At 43.7% G+C, this 16264-nt stretch overlaps 2 protein-coding genes across 17 annotated transcripts; one reads left to right on the forward strand and one right to left on the reverse strand.

Moving 5' to 3' along the window:
- The first annotated feature begins 221 nt into the window (after positions 1 to 221).
- LOC124306443 (mitochondrial potassium channel ATP-binding subunit) lies at positions 222 to 4295 on the forward strand. 3 transcript variants are annotated; one of them, XM_046767174.1, is made up of 10 exons: positions 222 to 566; positions 1028 to 1349; positions 1590 to 1778; positions 2148 to 2561; positions 2650 to 2961; positions 3038 to 3261; positions 3332 to 3506; positions 3570 to 3748; positions 3860 to 4007; positions 4145 to 4295. In XM_046767174.1, the coding sequence occupies exons 1-10, from the start codon at positions 523 to 525 to the stop codon at positions 4250 to 4252; spliced, it is 2115 nt and encodes a 704-aa protein (XP_046623130.1). In that variant the 5' UTR covers positions 222 to 522; the 3' UTR covers positions 4253 to 4295. The 3 variants fall into 3 exon arrangements, with proteins under 3 accessions (XP_046623130.1, XP_046623131.1, XP_046623132.1); XM_046767176.1 differs by lacking the exon at positions 222 to 566 and adding an exon at positions 748 to 844; XM_046767175.1 differs by lacking the exon at positions 1590 to 1778.
- An 80-nt stretch (positions 4296 to 4375) lies between these two features.
- On the reverse strand, positions 4376 to 14594 carry LOC124306442 (mucin-22-like). 14 transcript variants are annotated; one of them, XM_046767161.1, is made up of 8 exons: positions 14471 to 14594; positions 13529 to 14174; positions 12991 to 13336; positions 11776 to 11856; positions 10915 to 11409; positions 5684 to 10722; positions 4996 to 5541; positions 4376 to 4642 (listed from the first exon to the last, which is right to left on the reverse strand). In XM_046767161.1, exons 1-8 carry the CDS (start codon positions 14534 to 14536, stop codon positions 4608 to 4610), a joined length of 7254 nt encoding a protein of 2417 aa, XP_046623117.1. In that variant the 5' UTR covers positions 14537 to 14594; the 3' UTR covers positions 4376 to 4607. The 14 variants fall into 14 exon arrangements, with proteins under 14 accessions (XP_046623117.1, XP_046623118.1, XP_046623120.1 ...); XM_046767162.1 differs by having other exon boundaries at positions 5684 to 10581; positions 10774 to 11409; XM_046767164.1 differs by having other exon boundaries at positions 5684 to 9724; positions 10109 to 11409.
- Positions 14595 to 16264: the final 1670 nt, after the last annotated feature.

The raw sequence follows: 16264 nt of genomic DNA on the forward strand, positions 1-16264 counted from the left end.
AATTTAGGAAAAAATGTGGACAGTCCGACATCTCAACATCGTAAGCGATGTAGTATTTATCATTTCGATCGCGTTATTTCAATGAATGAGATTCAATGAATAGATCGAATGAATTTACGAAATAGTTCGCAGAAGCGGCGCCAGATGGAGCTTGTAGTCGATACGTGGCAGGTGTTTCAAAATGGCGGCCGCTTGGAGTTCTTCAAATGTTTCGAATGCCTTCAATCAGCAGGTGCCGGCCACCCGGCATAGTCAATGAATGAGTAAAAGCGGAACGTCCTTGCGAAGTGTCACCGTTACGTTCCAATTTTATAGTAACGTTAGAATCCGTTACGAGGTCGTTGCCATTTTGGCAATCGATGATGGATCGGCTAAGCTTACGTACAGTAAAATAACGTAGGGTTAACTGTTAGAATGAAGTCGAAGTTGTGTTGATCGAATGTTTAAATAGAGTGTAAATTTATTCGAATTGAAAGGTAATTTTTAAGCAAGTAATGAATTAGAAAATTTAGGTAGTGAAAAATGTCTATTCTACGCATCGCCTATCAGCACGCTGGATTCACAAGGTATTTATTTTCTTTCTTATTTGATGGTACGTAGATTTTGAGGTTAACACGTGTCAAGCCTGCCTGCAGCTTCTCTGTAAACAACAATTCTCTGATTTCATTTGCGTATTTCTTCGAACTGGTGAACAGTTTGAACAGTCTGTAGCAGATAGCTGAAAAACGCCGATTCATTGCCCATGCGTATTTATCAGAATCACGTAATCGTGTCTAACAAATCTTGGGCTACCAAGTTTCACAAGGCAGAATGATAAACCAAAATGACGACAATGTATCTATGAGTAAGCAGATTCTGAAATCGTTTATTCAATTTTCACAAAAATAATCGGTGCTTCGATTTATCAATAACTGTAACTTTTCACAGACTAATCGCTAGTAGAGGTATTGAGCGTTGGTATTTAAACTGTAAACATTTATTATTGAACACAAATATACAAATTGTAACTCAGTATCAATTCTTCCAGGAATCTGTGCTCACGATATCGCCTGGACACAAAGATAGAATCGTTAAGCAAGGTAAAGAGAGATTTCATCACGCATCTTCGCAGAGAATTCAGGCCTAAAACCAGAAGCGAACGTCCGTCTTACAACGCTGCCGCGTTTGGAATCGGTGGAATTGGTATAGCAACTGCGTGTGTGATGCAATGGGCACGAAGCAGAGTGTTATGTGAAGCCGACAGAACCGCTGGCGTGATAAAAGTTACCGAAAAAGAGCCAACTTTTCCATGGGCTAGATTCTTTCAGTACTTGTATCCGCATGTTTGGCACTTCTTGTTGGCATTGGCTGTAAGTTTTCAATCGTCCAATATAAGAATATCTTTATGGAATTATTTTTTTGAAACCTTATATCGCAGAAACTATCGATCTTTAGAAAACTCAATTTAAATTTAGTAAAGATAACTTCCTAACAATTTCATGCGGCTCGATTTACATTTAGCGTCAAGAATCTACGAAAGTTCAATTGTTGAAAAGACTGGTTTTGCTGTGACAGCAAAGAATATTAAATATTTTACTTAACACTTTTAGAGTGCTCTCGCCGTTGCCGTATTGAATATTTGGATTCCACAATGTATGAGTGAAGTTATAAACGTTGTGGCTAAACTATCTGACAAAACTGGCTTTTCCGAGAACACTGAAGGCAGAAGTGCGGCGTTTGTCATGTTTGAGAAATTGACACAGCCGACCTTTCGTTTGGCACGCATGTACGTAAGCCAAGTATGTGATTATTCTGAAAATATATCGGTAGAGTAGAGGAAATCTCGTTTATTGTAGAAAGAATATATTATGTATATACTCACATGGTTTGGATCTCATGCAATGTTAACAATTGAAATTATACTATAATTTTATCATTTTGACCTATTAATCGAAAAAGCACTTCTTCGTATTGAAAAGTGTTGGTTGTAACATTGCTATTTCATCTTATCTGATTCCCGAATATCCTCCAATTGAATACTGTCATGATAAATATATCTAGTGAGTTGTGATAGTAAAATTTTCTACCTATATTCTATGAAAAATGAAGTAATAATTTTTACGATTACATAAGTCACCATCAAATTTAACATTGAATTTATTTCATAGGCACTCTTCACCTTCGTCTACATTTACACTCTTTCGGGAATTGGCGAAAAGATAGCGATGAGCCTTCGTCAAGATCTGTTCAAGTCAGTGATAATGCAGGACATGGCGTTCTTTGATAGAAACAGAACAGGAGAAATAGTAAATCGATTGACAAGTGATATACAAGATTTCAAGAGCGCGTTTAAAATGTGCTTTTCCCAAGGTCTCAAAAGCATTACGCAGATCGTCGGATGTGTTATCTCTATCATAATGATATCTCCGCAATTGACCGGTGTCATGGTGATGTGCGTTCCTACCGTAATATTAGTAGGTGCTATCCTTGGTTCAAGTTTGAGAAAAATGTCAAGCGAAGCTCAGAATCAGACAGCTAAATCAACGACCGTTTCCGAGGAAGCCATCAGCAACATCAGAACCGCAAGTGTTTTTGTTAAATTCATAACATCGTCGGCGAATGGTATTGAAAATCATGAGACTATTGATGCTTACCATTTGTTGTCTCTAGGTGAGAGCGTTTGCTGCGGAGGAAAGGGAAATCGAGTTGTTTTCTAATGAAGTTGAACTAGCAGCAGTGATGCATCAGCGCCTGGGCTTAGGTATCGGCCTTTTTCAGGGTGGGACTAATTTGTTTCTCAATGGAATAGTTTTGGGAACACTTTACCTGGGTGGACATCTCATGTCTATCGGTCAGCTGACTCCCGGGGATCTAATGGCGTTTTTAATGGCGACCCAAACTATTCAGAGATCTTTAACTCAGCTGTCTCTTCTGTTCGGCAGCTATGTGAGAGGGATCAGTGCAGGCGGCAGAGTTTTTGAGGTAAATTTTTAACAGGTTTCACAATTTTTAATAGCGATAATTCAACAAATTTTGTTTTCTCTTTGTTTTATTACAGTTTCTTGACCTCCCACCATCTCCGCTGATGATTGGAGGCAACGTAATCACTGACAGATGTTTCAGGGGTAATATTGAATTTGAAAATGTTACTTTCGAGTATCCGACTCGACCGAACAAACCTATCCTGAAAAATTTCAATCTCAATATTCCTGCTGGTAAAACCGTTGCCATCGTTGGTGCTAGTGGGAATGGCAAAACGACAGTAGCCGCACTGCTTGAAAGGTTAGAAAACGTTAAGTCTCTTGACGTAAGTAGGCAGTTTTCAGAGAGAGTAAATAACATTTTTTTTCAGGTTGTACGACGTCGACGAAGGCTCAATCAAAATTGATGGCACAGATATCAGAACGTTGAATTCAAGTTATCTAAGAGGCGGAGTGTTAGGTTACATAAATCAAGAACCTGTACTGTTCGCAACAACGATAATGGAGAATATCAGATATGGAATGCATGGAGCGACAGATTCCGAAGTATATTTCCAATTATATATTTTTGTCAAAGTTTACTTGTGTTTCAAACTCTCATTATTACAGGTAATAGAAGCAGCGAAAGAAGCAAATGCGGATGAATTCATTCGCAACTTTCCTCAAGAATATAACACTCTTGTCGGCGAAAGAGGCACGCAACTTTCAGGTGGCCAAAAGCAACGAGTAGCCATCGCCAGAGCGCTGCTTAAAAAACCTTCAATTCTAATTCTGGATGAGGCCACAAGGTAGGGTAATCCTTCATGTTATTTCTTCCAGACTCCATTATTTCCAATGCACTATGGCTACTGTGTATATGAGACTATCGACTTACGTTCCCTTGAAATATTCTATTACAGTGCGTTGGATTACGAAAGCGAGAGGGTCGTCCAAAGGGCTTTAGACTCCGCAGCTAAAGGTAGAACGGTTCTCATCATTGCTCATAGATTGAGCACGATAAAAAATGCAGATATTATTGTTGTCCTGCAAAACGGTGTGATTGTTGAGGTAATTATACAACACAAGAGTAACTTCTTTCAAATATTATATGCAGAGATGAGTATAACAGTGACTTGTAGTAATCTGATTTTTCACTTACTTACAAATTAATAGTTGTTGATTCTTTTTCAATTTTATTTCAATAGATCGGTAAACACGACGAGCTTACGATGAAAAATGGAGTTTATTACAACTTAGTGAATCAGCAAGAGAAACAGAAGAAGGACGAGACTGAAAACCGCCAACATGGCTGATTACGGTGTTGAAATATGTAACTCATGCGTCAGAGATCTTCGTTCAAGAGGATGATGTGACGCATAAATTAAGGTGAATTTTCAATTCCAATTATATTGTAGGAGGAAAGTTGTATACGGATCTAGTAGTCATTTTTATTTATTCTTCTGTAAATTTCAATAAAATATTGCTAATCGGGTCGAAAATTTTCGTGTAATTCTTCATCAATTTAAACTATCAAGAAATGCGTAATTTCACCAATTTCTTTACCATTGAAGTATGCCAATGCACTAATAATGAATATCCATTAATTATCAAATGAAAGGTTGACTATTTCTGGTGCTTGGAATGTAACCGTACAATGAACAGTTGAAATTATCTTGTTGGGTCCAGATCGCTGACAGCTGAAACTGTAAATTTGCTATCATTAGAAAACCTAATAGCAAAGCACAGAAATATCTTCTGTAAATGAAATGCAAAGTAGCAAGCAATGCACGTGTGATTTTGTTTAACTGTTTTAAAATGAGATGCATGATTCATGTGAATTTTGTTTTCATACAAAGTATGAAACCGCAGACTTTTGGCTATGAAAACTGGTCGTGAAATAGCTATTACATTATATCGCATTGAAATAATTGTTTAGTAGGCTCCGGGGCTTTTGTGAAAATGAACAATTTTCGAAGGAATGCTATAAAAATCGTTTCACGGATTGATAACAATCAGTTATGGTCAAATTAAACTCATAACATATGCAGATACTCACATCCTGGTATTTCGGTGGCATCTGTACAATATCCTCCATATTCATTGTAGATTAGTCCAGGTGGACAGGTGGAGTTTATTTGAACCAATGCATCGGTTTCCATGGTGCACATGAAAAACTCTCCACAGTGTACCGAATTAGCAAAGAAACCAATTGTATAACACTCGTCAGCTTGCACTATAGTTGTAACACTCGCTGGATCATCGCATGATAGGGTATCTGGGTTGAAGATTAATTCTCCTGAACAGGTATGTGATGTCATTAGAATTTCATCATTGATATTTTCACATGTGTAATATTTCTGAAGATCTTGAGTATTCCTGAATGTTCCTGGTCCAGTGCATTTTTCTGAAGAACTTGCACCATTCGAACATTCTGGTACGTTTGATACGTAATCACAAACGGCAAGTTGTTCGTTGAACCGAAGACAAGTGGGGCATTTATAAGGCAAAGTTGAAGTATTAGTGTTTAACATTTCACTGGTGCATTGTATGTATTCCGTGCAGCTGTTTTCAACTCTCGTAAATCCCACGGAAGAACACTCAACTATAAAGAAAAAAGAAGCAATTTGATTCAGTTCTGGTAACAAAACGTTGTAAATTTAGTTGAAAGTGATCTTGAGAAATACAGCTCGAGGTAATATCTAAACGACTAAACAAAAGACTGTGTTACTATGTAAATTGCATACCTGTTACTGGCACTGTGGCCGTTGTCGTAATTGGGGATAATGTAACATCTACACAAATGGTAGTGGAACTATCAGTGGTTCTTTCTGTTGAACCCGTGGAAGTCATCTCCTCCATAGTGGTTCGGCTGTCGGTGGTCATCGTACTTGCTGTGCTCGACCGTCCCACAGTGGTTGAACTCTCCGTCGTGAATGAACTTCCAGTCGTAGTCGTGCTTTCGCCTGTCGTCGACGCTCCCAGCGTCGTCCATTTGACGGATGTAGTTGCTCCCTCAGTCGTCCAACTTTCGGATGTTGATGAACTTCCGGATGTAGTTGTGTCTCCGCTGGTTGTCGTTTCCGAAGAAGTTGTCTCTTTCTCCGTAGTTGAACTTTCAGTCGTGGTTTGACTTTGCGTCGTAGTCGTGCTTTCGCCTGTTGTCGACGCTCCCGGTGTTGTCCATTCGACGGATGTAGTTGCTCCCTTAGTAGTCCAACTTTCTGATGTTGATGAACTTCCGGATGTAGTTGTGTCTCCGCTGGTTGTCGTTTCCGAAGAAGTAGTCTCTTTCTCCGTAGTTGAACTTTCAGTCGTGGTTGGACTTTGCGTCGTAGTCGTGCTTTCGCCTGTCGTCGACGCTTCCGGCGTCGTCCATTTGACGGATGTTGTTGCTTCCTCAGTCGTCCAACTTTCTGATGTTGATGAACTTCCGGATGTAGTTGTGTCTCCGCTGGTTGTCGTTTCCGAAGAAGTAGTCTCGTTCTCCGTAGTTGAACTTTCAGTCGTGGTTGGACTTTGCGTCGTAGTCGTGCTTTCGCCTGTTGTCAACGCTCCCGGTGTTGTCCATTCGACAGATGTAGTTGCTCCCTTAGTAGTCCAACTTTCTGATGTTGATGAACTTCCGGATGTAGTTGTGTCTCCGCTGATTGTCGTTTCCGAGGAAGTAGTCTCTTTCTCCGTAGTTGAACTTTCAGTCGTGGTTGGACTTTGCGTCGTAGTCGTGCTTTCGCCTGTCGTCGACGCTCCTAGCGTCGTCCATTCGACGGATGTTGTTTCTTTCTCAGTGGTCCAACTTTCTGATGTTGATGAACTTTCGGATGTAGTTGTGTCACTGCTTGTCGTCGATTCGGGAGAAGTAGTCTTTTCCTCCGTAGTTGGGCTTTCCGTCGTAGTCGTGCTTTTGCCTGACGTCGACACTTCTGGAGTCGTCAATTTGACGGATGTAGTTGCTTCCTCAGTTGTCCAACTTTCTGATGTTGATGAACTTCCGGATGTAGTTGTGTCTCCGCTGGTTGTCGTTTCCGAAGAAGTAGTCTCTTTCTCCGTAGTTGAACTTTCAGTCGTGGTTGGACTTTGCGTCGTAGTCGTGCTTTCGCCTGTCGTCGACACTTCTGGAGTGGTCCATTTGACGGATGTAGTTGCTTCCTCAGTCGTCCAACTTGCGGATGTTGATGAACTTCCGGATGTAGTTGTGTCTCCGCTGGTTGTCGTTTCCGAAGAAGTTGTCTCTTTCTCCGTAGTTGAACTTTCAGTCGTGGTTTGACTTTGCGTCGTAGTCGTGCTTTCGCCTGTTGTCGACGCTCCCGGTGTTGTCCATTCGACGGATGTAGTTGCTCCCTTAGTAGTCCAACTTTCTGATGTTGATGAACTTCCGGATGTAGTTGTGTCTCCGCTGGTTGTCGTTTCCGAAGAAGTAGTCTCTTTCTCCGTAGTTGAACTTTCAGTCGTGGTTGGACTTTGCGTCGTAGTCGTGCTTTCGCCTGTCGTCGACGCTTCCGGCGTCGTCCATTTGACGGATGTTGTTGCTTCCTCAGTCGTCCAACTTTCGGATGTTGATGAACTTCCGGATGTAGTTGTGTCTCCGCTGGTTGTCGTTTCCAAAGAAGTAGTCTCTTTCTCCGTAGTTAAACTTTCAGTCGTGGTTGGACTTTGCGTCGTAGTCGTGCTTTCGCCTGTCGTCGACGCTCCCGGCGTCGTCCATTTGACGGATGTTGTTTCTTTCTCAGTGGTCCAACTATCGGATGTTGATGAACTTCCAGATGTAGTTGTGTCTCCGTTGGTTGTCGTTTCCGAGGAAGTAGTCTCTTTCTCCGTAGTTGAAGTTTCAGTCGTATTCGGACTTTGCGTCGTAGTCGTGCTTTCGCCTGTCGTCGACGCTCCCGGCGTCGTCCATTTGACGGATGTTGTTTCTTTCTCAGTGGTCCAACTTTCGGATGTTGATGAACTTCCGGATGTAGTTGTGTCTCCGTTGGTTGTCGTTTCCGAGGAAGTAGTCTCTTTCTCCGTAGTTGAAGTTTCAGTCGTATTCGGACTTTGCGTCGTAGTCGTGCTTTCGCCTGTCGTCGACGCTCCCGGCGTCGTCCATTTGACGGATGTTGTTTCTTTCTCAGTGGTCCAACTTTCGGATGTTGATGAACTTCCGGATGTAGTTGTGTCTCCGCTGGTTGTCGTTTCCGAAGAAGTAGTCTCGTTCTCCGTAGTTGAACTTTCAGTCGTGGTTGGACTTTGCGTCGTAGTCGTGCTTTCGCCTGTCGTCGACGCTCCCGGCGTCGTCCATTTGACGGATGTTGTTTCTTTCTCAGTGGTCCAACTATCGGATGTTGATGAACTTCCAGATGTAGTTGTGTCTCCGCTGGTTGTCGTTTCCGAGGAAGTAGTCTCTTTCTCCGTAGTTGAAGTTTCAGTCGTATTCGGACTTTGCGTCGTAGTCGTGCTTTCGCCTGTCGTCGACGCTCCCGGCGTCGTCCATTCGACGGATGTAGTTGCTCCCTTAGTCGTCCAACTTTCTGATGTTGATGAACTTCCGGATGTAGTTGTGTCTCCGCTGGTTGTCGTTTCCGAGGAAGTAGTCTCTTTCTCCGTAGTTGAACTTTCAGTCGTGGTTGGACTTTGCGTCGTAGTCGTGCTTTCGCCTGTCGTCGACACTTCTGGAGTGGTCCATTTGACGGATGTAGTTGCTCCCTCAGTCGTCCAACTTTCGGATGTTGATGAACTTCCGGATGTAGTTGTGTCTCCGCTAGTTGTCGTTTCCGAGGAAGTAGTCTCTTCCTCCGTGGTTGAACATTCAGTCGTCGTTGTGCTTTCGGTCGTAGTCGTGCTTTCGCCTGTCGTCGACGCTCCCGGTGTCGTCCATTTGACGGATGTTGTTTCTTTCTCAGTGGTCCAACTTTCTGATGTTGATGAACTTCCGGATGTAGTTGTGTCTCCGCTAGTTGTCGTTTCCGAAGAAGTAGTCTCGTTCTCCGTAGTTGAACTTTCAGTCGTGGTTGGACTTTGCGTCGTAGTCGTGCTTTCGCCTGTCGTCGACACTTCTGGAGTGGTCCATTTGACGGATGTAGTTGCTTCCTCAGTCGTCCAACTTGCGGATGTTGATGAACTTCCGGATGTAGTTGTGTCTCCGCTGGTTGTCGTTTCCGAAGAAGTTGTCTCTTTCTCCGTAGTTGAACTTTCAGTCGTGGTTGGACTTTGCGTCGTAGTCGTGCTTTCGCCTGTCGTCGACGCTTCCGGCGTCGTCCATTTGACGGATGTTGTTGCTTCCTCAGTCGTCCAACTTTCGGATGTTGATGAACTTCCGGATGTAGTTGTGTCTCCGTTGGTTGTCGTTTCCGAGGAAGTAGTCTCTTTCTCCGTAGTTGAAGTTTCAGTCGTATTCGGACTTTGCGTCGTAGTCGTGCTTTCGCCTGTCGTCGACGCTCCCGGCGTCGTCCATTTGACGGATGTTGTTTCTTTCTCAGTGGTCCAACTTTCGGATGTTGATGAACTTCCGGATGTAGTTGTGTCTCCGCTGGTTGTCGTTTCCGAAGAAGTAGTCTCGTTCTCCGTAGTTGAACTTTCAGTCGTGGTTGGACTTTGCGTCGTAGTCGTGCTTTCGCCTGTCGTCGACGCTCCCGGCGTCGTCCATTTGACGGATGTTGTTTCTTTCTCAGTGGTCCAACTATCGGATGTTGATGAACTTCCAGATGTAGTTGTGTCTCCGCTGGTTGTCGTTTCCGAGGAAGTAGTCTCTTTCTCCGTAGTTGAAGTTTCAGTCGTATTCGGACTTTGCGTCGTAGTCGTGCTTTCGCCTGTCGTCGACGCTCCCGGCGTCGTCCATTCGACGGATGTAGTTGCTCCCTTAGTCGTCCAACTTTCTGATGTTGATGAACTTCCGGATGTAGTTGTGTCTCCGCTGGTTGTCGTTTCCGAGGAAGTAGTCTCTTTCTCTGTAGTTGAACTTTCAGTCGTGGTTGGACTTTGCGTCGTAGTCGTGCTTTCGCCTGTCGTCGACACTTCTGGAGTGGTCCATTTGACGGATGTAGTTGCTCCCTCAGTCGTCCAACTTTCGGATGTTGATGAACTTCCGGATGTAGTTGTGTCTCCGCTAGTTGTCGTTTCCGAGGAAGTAGTCTCTTCCTCCGTGGTTGAACATTCAGTCGTCGTTGTGCTTTCGGTCGTAGTCGTGCTTTCGCCTGTCGTCGACGCTCCCGGTGTCGTCCATTTGACGGATGTTGTTTCTTTCTCAGTGGTCCAACTTTCTGATGTTGATGAACTTCCGGATGTAGTTGTGTCTCCGCTAGTTGTCGTTTCCGAAGAAGTAGTCTCGTTCTCCGTAGTTGAACTTTCAGTCGTGGTTGGACTTTGCGTCGTAGTCGTGCTTTCGCCTGTCGTCGACACTTCTGGAGTGGTCCATTTGACGGATGTAGTTGCTTCCTCAGTCGTCCAACTTGCGGATGTTGATGAACTTCCGGATGTAGTTGTGTCTCCGCTGGTTGTCGTTTCCGAAGAAGTTGTCTCTTTCTCCGTAGTTGAACTTTCAGTCGTGGTTGGACTTTGCGTCGTAGTCGTGCTTTCGCCTGTCGTCGACACTTCCGGCGTCGTCCATTTGACGGATGTTGTTGCTTCCTCAGTCGTCCAACTTTCGGATGTTGATGAACTTCCGGATGTAGTTGTGTCTCCGCTAGTTGTCGTTTCCGAAGAAGTAGTCTCGTTCTCCGTCGTTGAACTTTCAGTCGTGGTTGGACTTTGCGTCGTAGTCGTGCTTTCGCCTGTCGTCGACACTTCTGGAGTGGTCCATTTGACGGATGTAGTTGCATCCTCAGTCGTCCAACTTGCGGATGTTGATGAACTTCCGGATGTAGTTGTGTCTCCGCTGGTTGTCGTTTCCGAAGAAGTTGTCTCTTTCTCCGTAGTTGAACTTTCAGTCGTGGTTGGACTTTGCGTCGTAGTTGTGCTTTCGCCTGTTGTCGACGCTCCCGGTGTTGTCCATTCGACGGATGTAGTTGCTCCCTTAGTAGTCCAACTTTCTGATGTTGATGAACTTCCGGATGTAGTTGTGTCTCCGCTGGTTGTCGTTTTCGAAGAAGTAGTCTCTTTCTCCGTAGTTGAACTTTCAGTCGTGGTTGGACTTTGCGTCGTAGTCGTGCTTTCGCCTGTCGTCGACGCTTCCGGCGTCGTCCATTTGACGGATGTTGTTGCTTCCTCAGTCGTCCAACTTGCGGAGGTTGATGAACTTCCGGATGTAGTTGTGTCTCCGCTGGTTGTCGTTTCCAAAGAAGTAGTCTCGTTCTCCGTAGTTGAACTTTCAGTCGTGGTTGGACTTTGCGTCGTAGTCGTGCTTTCGCCTGTTGTCGACGCTCCCGGTGTTGTCCATTCGACGGATGTAGTTGCTCCCTCAGTAGTCCAACTTTCTGATGTTGATGAACTTCCGGATGTAGTTGTGTCTCCGCTGGTTGTCGTTTCCGAAGAAGTAGTCTCTTTCTCCGTAGTTGAACTTTCAGTCGTGGTTGGACTTTGCGTCGTAGTCGTGCTTTCGCCAGTCGTCGACGCTCCCGGCGTCGTCCATTTGACGGATGTTGTTTCTTTCTCAGTCGTCCAACTTTCTGATGTTGATGAACTTCCGGATGTAGTTGTGTCTCTGCTGGTTGTCGTTTCCGAAGGAGTAGTCTTTTCCTCCGTAGTTAGGCTTTCCGTCGTAGTCGTGCTTTTGCCTGACGTCGACACTCCTGGAGTCGTCCATTTGACGGATGTAGATGCTTCCTCAGTCGTCCAACTTGCGGAGGTTGATGAACTTCCGGATGTAGTTGTGTCTCCGCTGGTTGTCGTTTCCAAAGAAGTAGTCTCGTTCTCCGTAGTTGAACTTTCAGTCGTGGTTGGACTTTGCGTCGTAGTCGTGCTTTCGCCTGTCGTCGACACTTCTGGAGTGGTCCATTTGACGGATGTAGTTGCTTCCTCAGTCGTCCAACTTGCGGATGTTGATGAACTTCCGGATGTAGTTGTGTCTCCGTTGGTTGTCGTTTCCGAAGAAGTTGTCACTGTCTCCGTAGTTGAAGTTTCAGTCGTGGTTGGACTTTGCGTCGTAGTCGTGCTTTCGCCAGTCGTCGACGCTCCCGGCGTCGTCCATTTGACGGACGTTGTTGCTCCCTCAGTCGTCCAACTTTCAGATGTTGATGAACTTCCGGATGTAGTTGTGTCTCCGCTAGTTGTGGTTTCCGAGGAAGTAGTCTCTTCCTCTGTAGTTGAACATTCAGTCGTCGTTGGACTTTCTGTCGTGGTCGTGCTTCTGCCTGTCGTCGACACTTCTGGAGTCGTCCATGCGACAGATGTAGTTACTCCTTGAGTCGTCGAACTTTCCGATGTTGATGAACTTACGGATGTAGTTGTGTCTCTGCTAGTTGTCGTTTCCGAGGAAGTAGTCTCTTTCTCCGTAGTCGAACTTTCAGTCGTAGTTGGACTTTCCGTCGTAGTCGTGCTTCTGCCTGTCGTCGACACTTCCGGAGTCGTCCATTTGACGGACGTAGTTGCTCCCTCAGTCGTCGAACTTTCTGATGTTGATGAACTTCCGGATGTAGTTGTGTCTCCGTTGGTTGTCGTTTCCGAAGAAGTTGTCACTGTCTCCGTAGTTGAAGTTTCAGTCGTGGTTGGACTTTGCGTCGTAGTCGTGCTTTCGCCAGTCGTCGACGCTCCCGGCGTCGTCCATTTGACGGATGTTGTTTCTTTCTCAGTCGTCCAACTTTCTGATGTTGATGAACTTCCGGATGTAGTTGTGTCTCTGCTGGTTGTCGTTTCCGAAGGAGTAGTCTTTTCCTCCGTAGTTGGGCTTTCCGTCGTAGTCGTGCTTTTGCCTGACGTCGACACTTCCGGAGTCGTCCATTTGACGGATGTAGTTGCTCCCTCAGTTGTCCAACTTTCTGATGTTGATGAACTTCCGGATGTAGTTGTGTCTCCGCTGGTTGTCGTTTCCGAGAAAGTAGTCTCTTTCTCCGTAGTTGAACTTTCAGTCGTGGTTGGACTTTGCGTCGTAGTCGTGCTTTCGCCTGTCGTTGACGCTCCCGGCGTCGTCCATTCGACGGATGTAGTTGCTCCCTCAGTTGTCCAACTTTCTGATGTTGATGAACTTCCGGATGTAGTTGTGTCTCCGCTGGTTGTCGTTTCCGAAGAAGTAATCTCTTTCTCCGTAGTTGAACTTTCAGTAGTAGTTGGTCTTTGCGTCGTAGTCGTGCTTTCGCGTGTCGTCGACACTTCTGGAGTCGTCCATTTGACGGACGTTGTTGCTCCCTCAGTCGTCCAACTTTCAGATGTTGATGAACTTCCGGATGTAGTTGTGTCTCCGCTAGTTGTCGTTTCCGAGGAAGTAGTCTCTTCCTCTGTAGTTGAACATTCAGTCGTCGTTGGACTTTCTGTCGTGGTCGTGCTTCTGCCTGTCGTCGACACTTCTGGAGTCGTCCATGCGACAGATGTAGTTGCTCCTTGAGTCGTCGAACTTTCCGATGTTGATGAACTTACGGATGTAGTTGTGTCTCTGCTAGTTGTCGTTTCCGAGGAAGTAGTCTCTCTCTCCGTAGTCGAACTTTCAGTCGTAGTTGGACTTTCCTTCGTAGTCGTGCTTCTGCCTGTCGTCGACACTTCCGGAGTCGTCCATTTGACGGACGTAGTTGCTCCCTCAGTCGTCGAACTTTCTGATGTTGATGAACTTCCGGATGTAGTTGTGTCTCCGCTTGTCGTCGATTCAGAAAAAGTGGTCGCTTCCTCGGTAGTGGAACTCTCGTCATTAGTCTCACACCCGCTATTCTCATCATCGCACGGTCTGTTTACCGAGCAAATTTGACTACGTCCATTATACGTAGTACCGGATGGACATTGCATCATTTGCTGAAAATAATGTGTTGTGTTGGTGCTACACATGTAGAACACCTTGCAGTCCACCTCAACAGGAAATCGACCGGTCGTATTGCATGAATCCAATTCGATATCGTCACGAATTCCATTCTTAATTCGAATGGTGGGAATCACTTCTATCACAATTTCAGTTGTACAAGTTTCTATCAGCCAATTGTAGTATTTCTCCTCCTCACACTCCATCAAAACTAGTACATTCGACGAGCAGAAGTAATATTGTGTCGGGTTCTGTGAATGCGGATACAAACTACTGGTTTCGCAAATTTCCGTTGCTTCCGAAACATAGTACCCTCCTCCAGGTATATCAGTGCATTGTTTCGTTTCTTCATTCATGTACTGCCCCTCCGTACATGTATTCGCCTGGAATTGTGTTTGAGAATGCAACAATAATGGGTCTCCAGTAGTGCCGAGTCATTTGCTCGAGCATTGGTCGGTATTATATGTAAATTGCAGTTACCCTGATAGTGTATCATATATGGTACTATTTACTAATCACATCCTTGGATATTCATATCCCCACGCTCGATCCATCAATATATCACAATAATCAGCTATTTTTCTCTATCGATTTGTTAGATCGTTCAAAGTTTTAACAATAATAAGATATTGACGCTATCGCTTCTACAGTTAGAGTAAGAAAGTGATTGATAACTTACGGATCCTGACGAGGTACTTGAAGCAAGTATTGATATCACGAGTAGGACCCTGTTCGGCGAGAGCATTTCGCAGATTTGTGTTTCGTGACGAATTGCAAAGAACTGAGGAACATTAGTCGCGAGTGCAGGTAATAGTTCTGTTTTTGTACGAGTCTACCAATGAAAACTTTATCGAAATATCGGTACGAGACTGTTCACGCACCTGATACATGATCGTGTCGTCGAACGTGCTTAAAGTCAACACATTTCCGAGCTGCATAGCATTCGGCTTCTCTGTACTCCACATTGTGACCTTGCGTCGTCACGCCTTCCGTCTTTGTGTTATTTCCGATATTGTTTATACATATTCGTCGAAAATCCTTCCACAAGAATATTCACTTGTCGGTATTGAATTTCCAATCTCCTCAAAGCAACTCATACGTACTTCACACGCCGCATGTCTCACGATTTCGAACGTCGTTTCACACGTTAATCTGTAAGAACGTTAAAACATATGACTATAAAACTTGGTATTTCCTCACGAATTCGAGTATAGATAATGTTTGTTACATCCTGACGTTTTTTTAGCAGAGTGGTTCCGTGAAAAGTAATCGGTTTTATTTATTATTTCTCTTTTAATGGTCTGCAGTGAGAACTCAAACGACCGGTAGTTCCAGTTTATTACCATCCGTATCAACATTAACGTATTTCCTTATTATAGAAAAAGATTTTACTTATTAGTACAAAATATTATCACAGTCGAAGCTCCTTAATTTCTCAAAATTTGAACTTCGCTGTACTCTTCAAAAACTAAAGTTTGTTTTTTACGCTCTCTACAGGTTATTACAGCAAGCCTGAGGACTTCGCCTTCTAAGAGAGAAACTTACATAGTAACCTACGCGTTTAAGGAATCATGAATGCCATTTTTCAGATAAATTTCTTTTGTTCACCACGTCATGTCGAAACGTTTGGACTTTAGTATAGAAACGTTACGCTATACACGAACGTATCGCTGTTCGAAGAATTCAAATTCATGAAATTGCACGACGCACAGTTTGGCATACTAGCATTGATTTGCGGGAAAAAATGTATCCAAACTTTGTATAAGGATAGGGTATGATCTGAATACAAGAAAGTTATAAGTCTGTGGGGAACAAATTATGAATAAGACCATTTATTCAATATCCATTAAAAGAACGGGACATAAAATTGAAAGGAAAACAAAGTTAACAATCTGTGGTTATGATTAAGTATTTACACCTTATATATTTACACCTCAAGTACAAATATCTATACCCCAATTATCTTCGTCTACATCCAATTTACATAATTTTCATACCATTTTCATCCTTTACAAATAAATATGATTAATCGAATTATTTGCTCACAATCTATGGTGTACAGCACAGGGTCGAAACAGATGCCGATGCCGATGCGAGTTGGGATTGACAATGTCATCTCGCGTTTGTTCAAGGTGTAGAATTTAACGAGTAATTTGAAAAAATGAAAGGTGAAAAATTTAAATGAAAGCGATAAAATTAATAAATCAAACCACCTTCTGTTTGAGGCATACAGATATTTCTCACATTCGTTCAATGCAAACTGATGGAACAACAAATGTATGTTTTATAAACTTTTCAGTCTAGCCCCAGAGCTCAATAGATAAGTGAAATTGCTTCATTTATCGTATGGATTATCATTATTTATAATTATAGAGGGCTGAGATCAGAGTGTTTGAAACAATTTGACATACATATAAATCATGTCGGTAATATTGCGTGGATATAATTCCGTAAAGTACACAATCCACAGTCC

Source organism: Neodiprion virginianus, chromosome 5 (genome assembly GCF_021901495.1).
Source record: "Neodiprion virginianus isolate iyNeoVirg1 chromosome 5, iyNeoVirg1.1, whole genome shotgun sequence".
Classification (NCBI taxonomy): domain Eukaryota; kingdom Metazoa; phylum Arthropoda; class Insecta; order Hymenoptera; family Diprionidae; genus Neodiprion; species Neodiprion virginianus.

What these genes read in the sequence shown, in the direction of transcription:
- LOC124306443 (XM_046767174.1), top strand. Translation starts at nt 523, where the DNA reads ATGTCTATTCTACGCATCGCCTATCAGCACGCTGGATTCACAAG. An exon ending in CAGGCGGCAGAGTTTTTGAG is followed by an intron (nt 2,962 to 3,037) that starts GTAAATTTTTAA and finishes GTTTTATTACAG; the next exon opens with TTTCTTGACCTCCCACCATC. An exon ending in ATGGAGCGACAGATTCCGAA is followed by an intron (nt 3,507 to 3,569) that starts GTATATTTCCAA and finishes TCATTATTACAG; the next exon opens with GTAATAGAAGCAGCGAAAGA.
- LOC124306442 (XM_046767158.1), bottom strand. Translation starts at nt 14,536, where the DNA reads ATGCTCTCGCCGAACAGGGTCCTACTCGTGATATCAATACTTGCTTCA. An exon ending in CAAGTACCTCGTCAGGATCC is followed by an intron (nt 14,175 to 14,470) that starts GTAAGTTATCAA and finishes ACACAATTCCAG; the next exon opens with GCGAATACATGTACGGAGGG. An exon ending in GGCCACAGTGCCAGTAACAG is followed by an intron (nt 5,542 to 5,683) that starts GTATGCAATTTA and finishes TTTTCTTTATAG; the next exon opens with TTGAGTGTTCTTCCGTGGGA.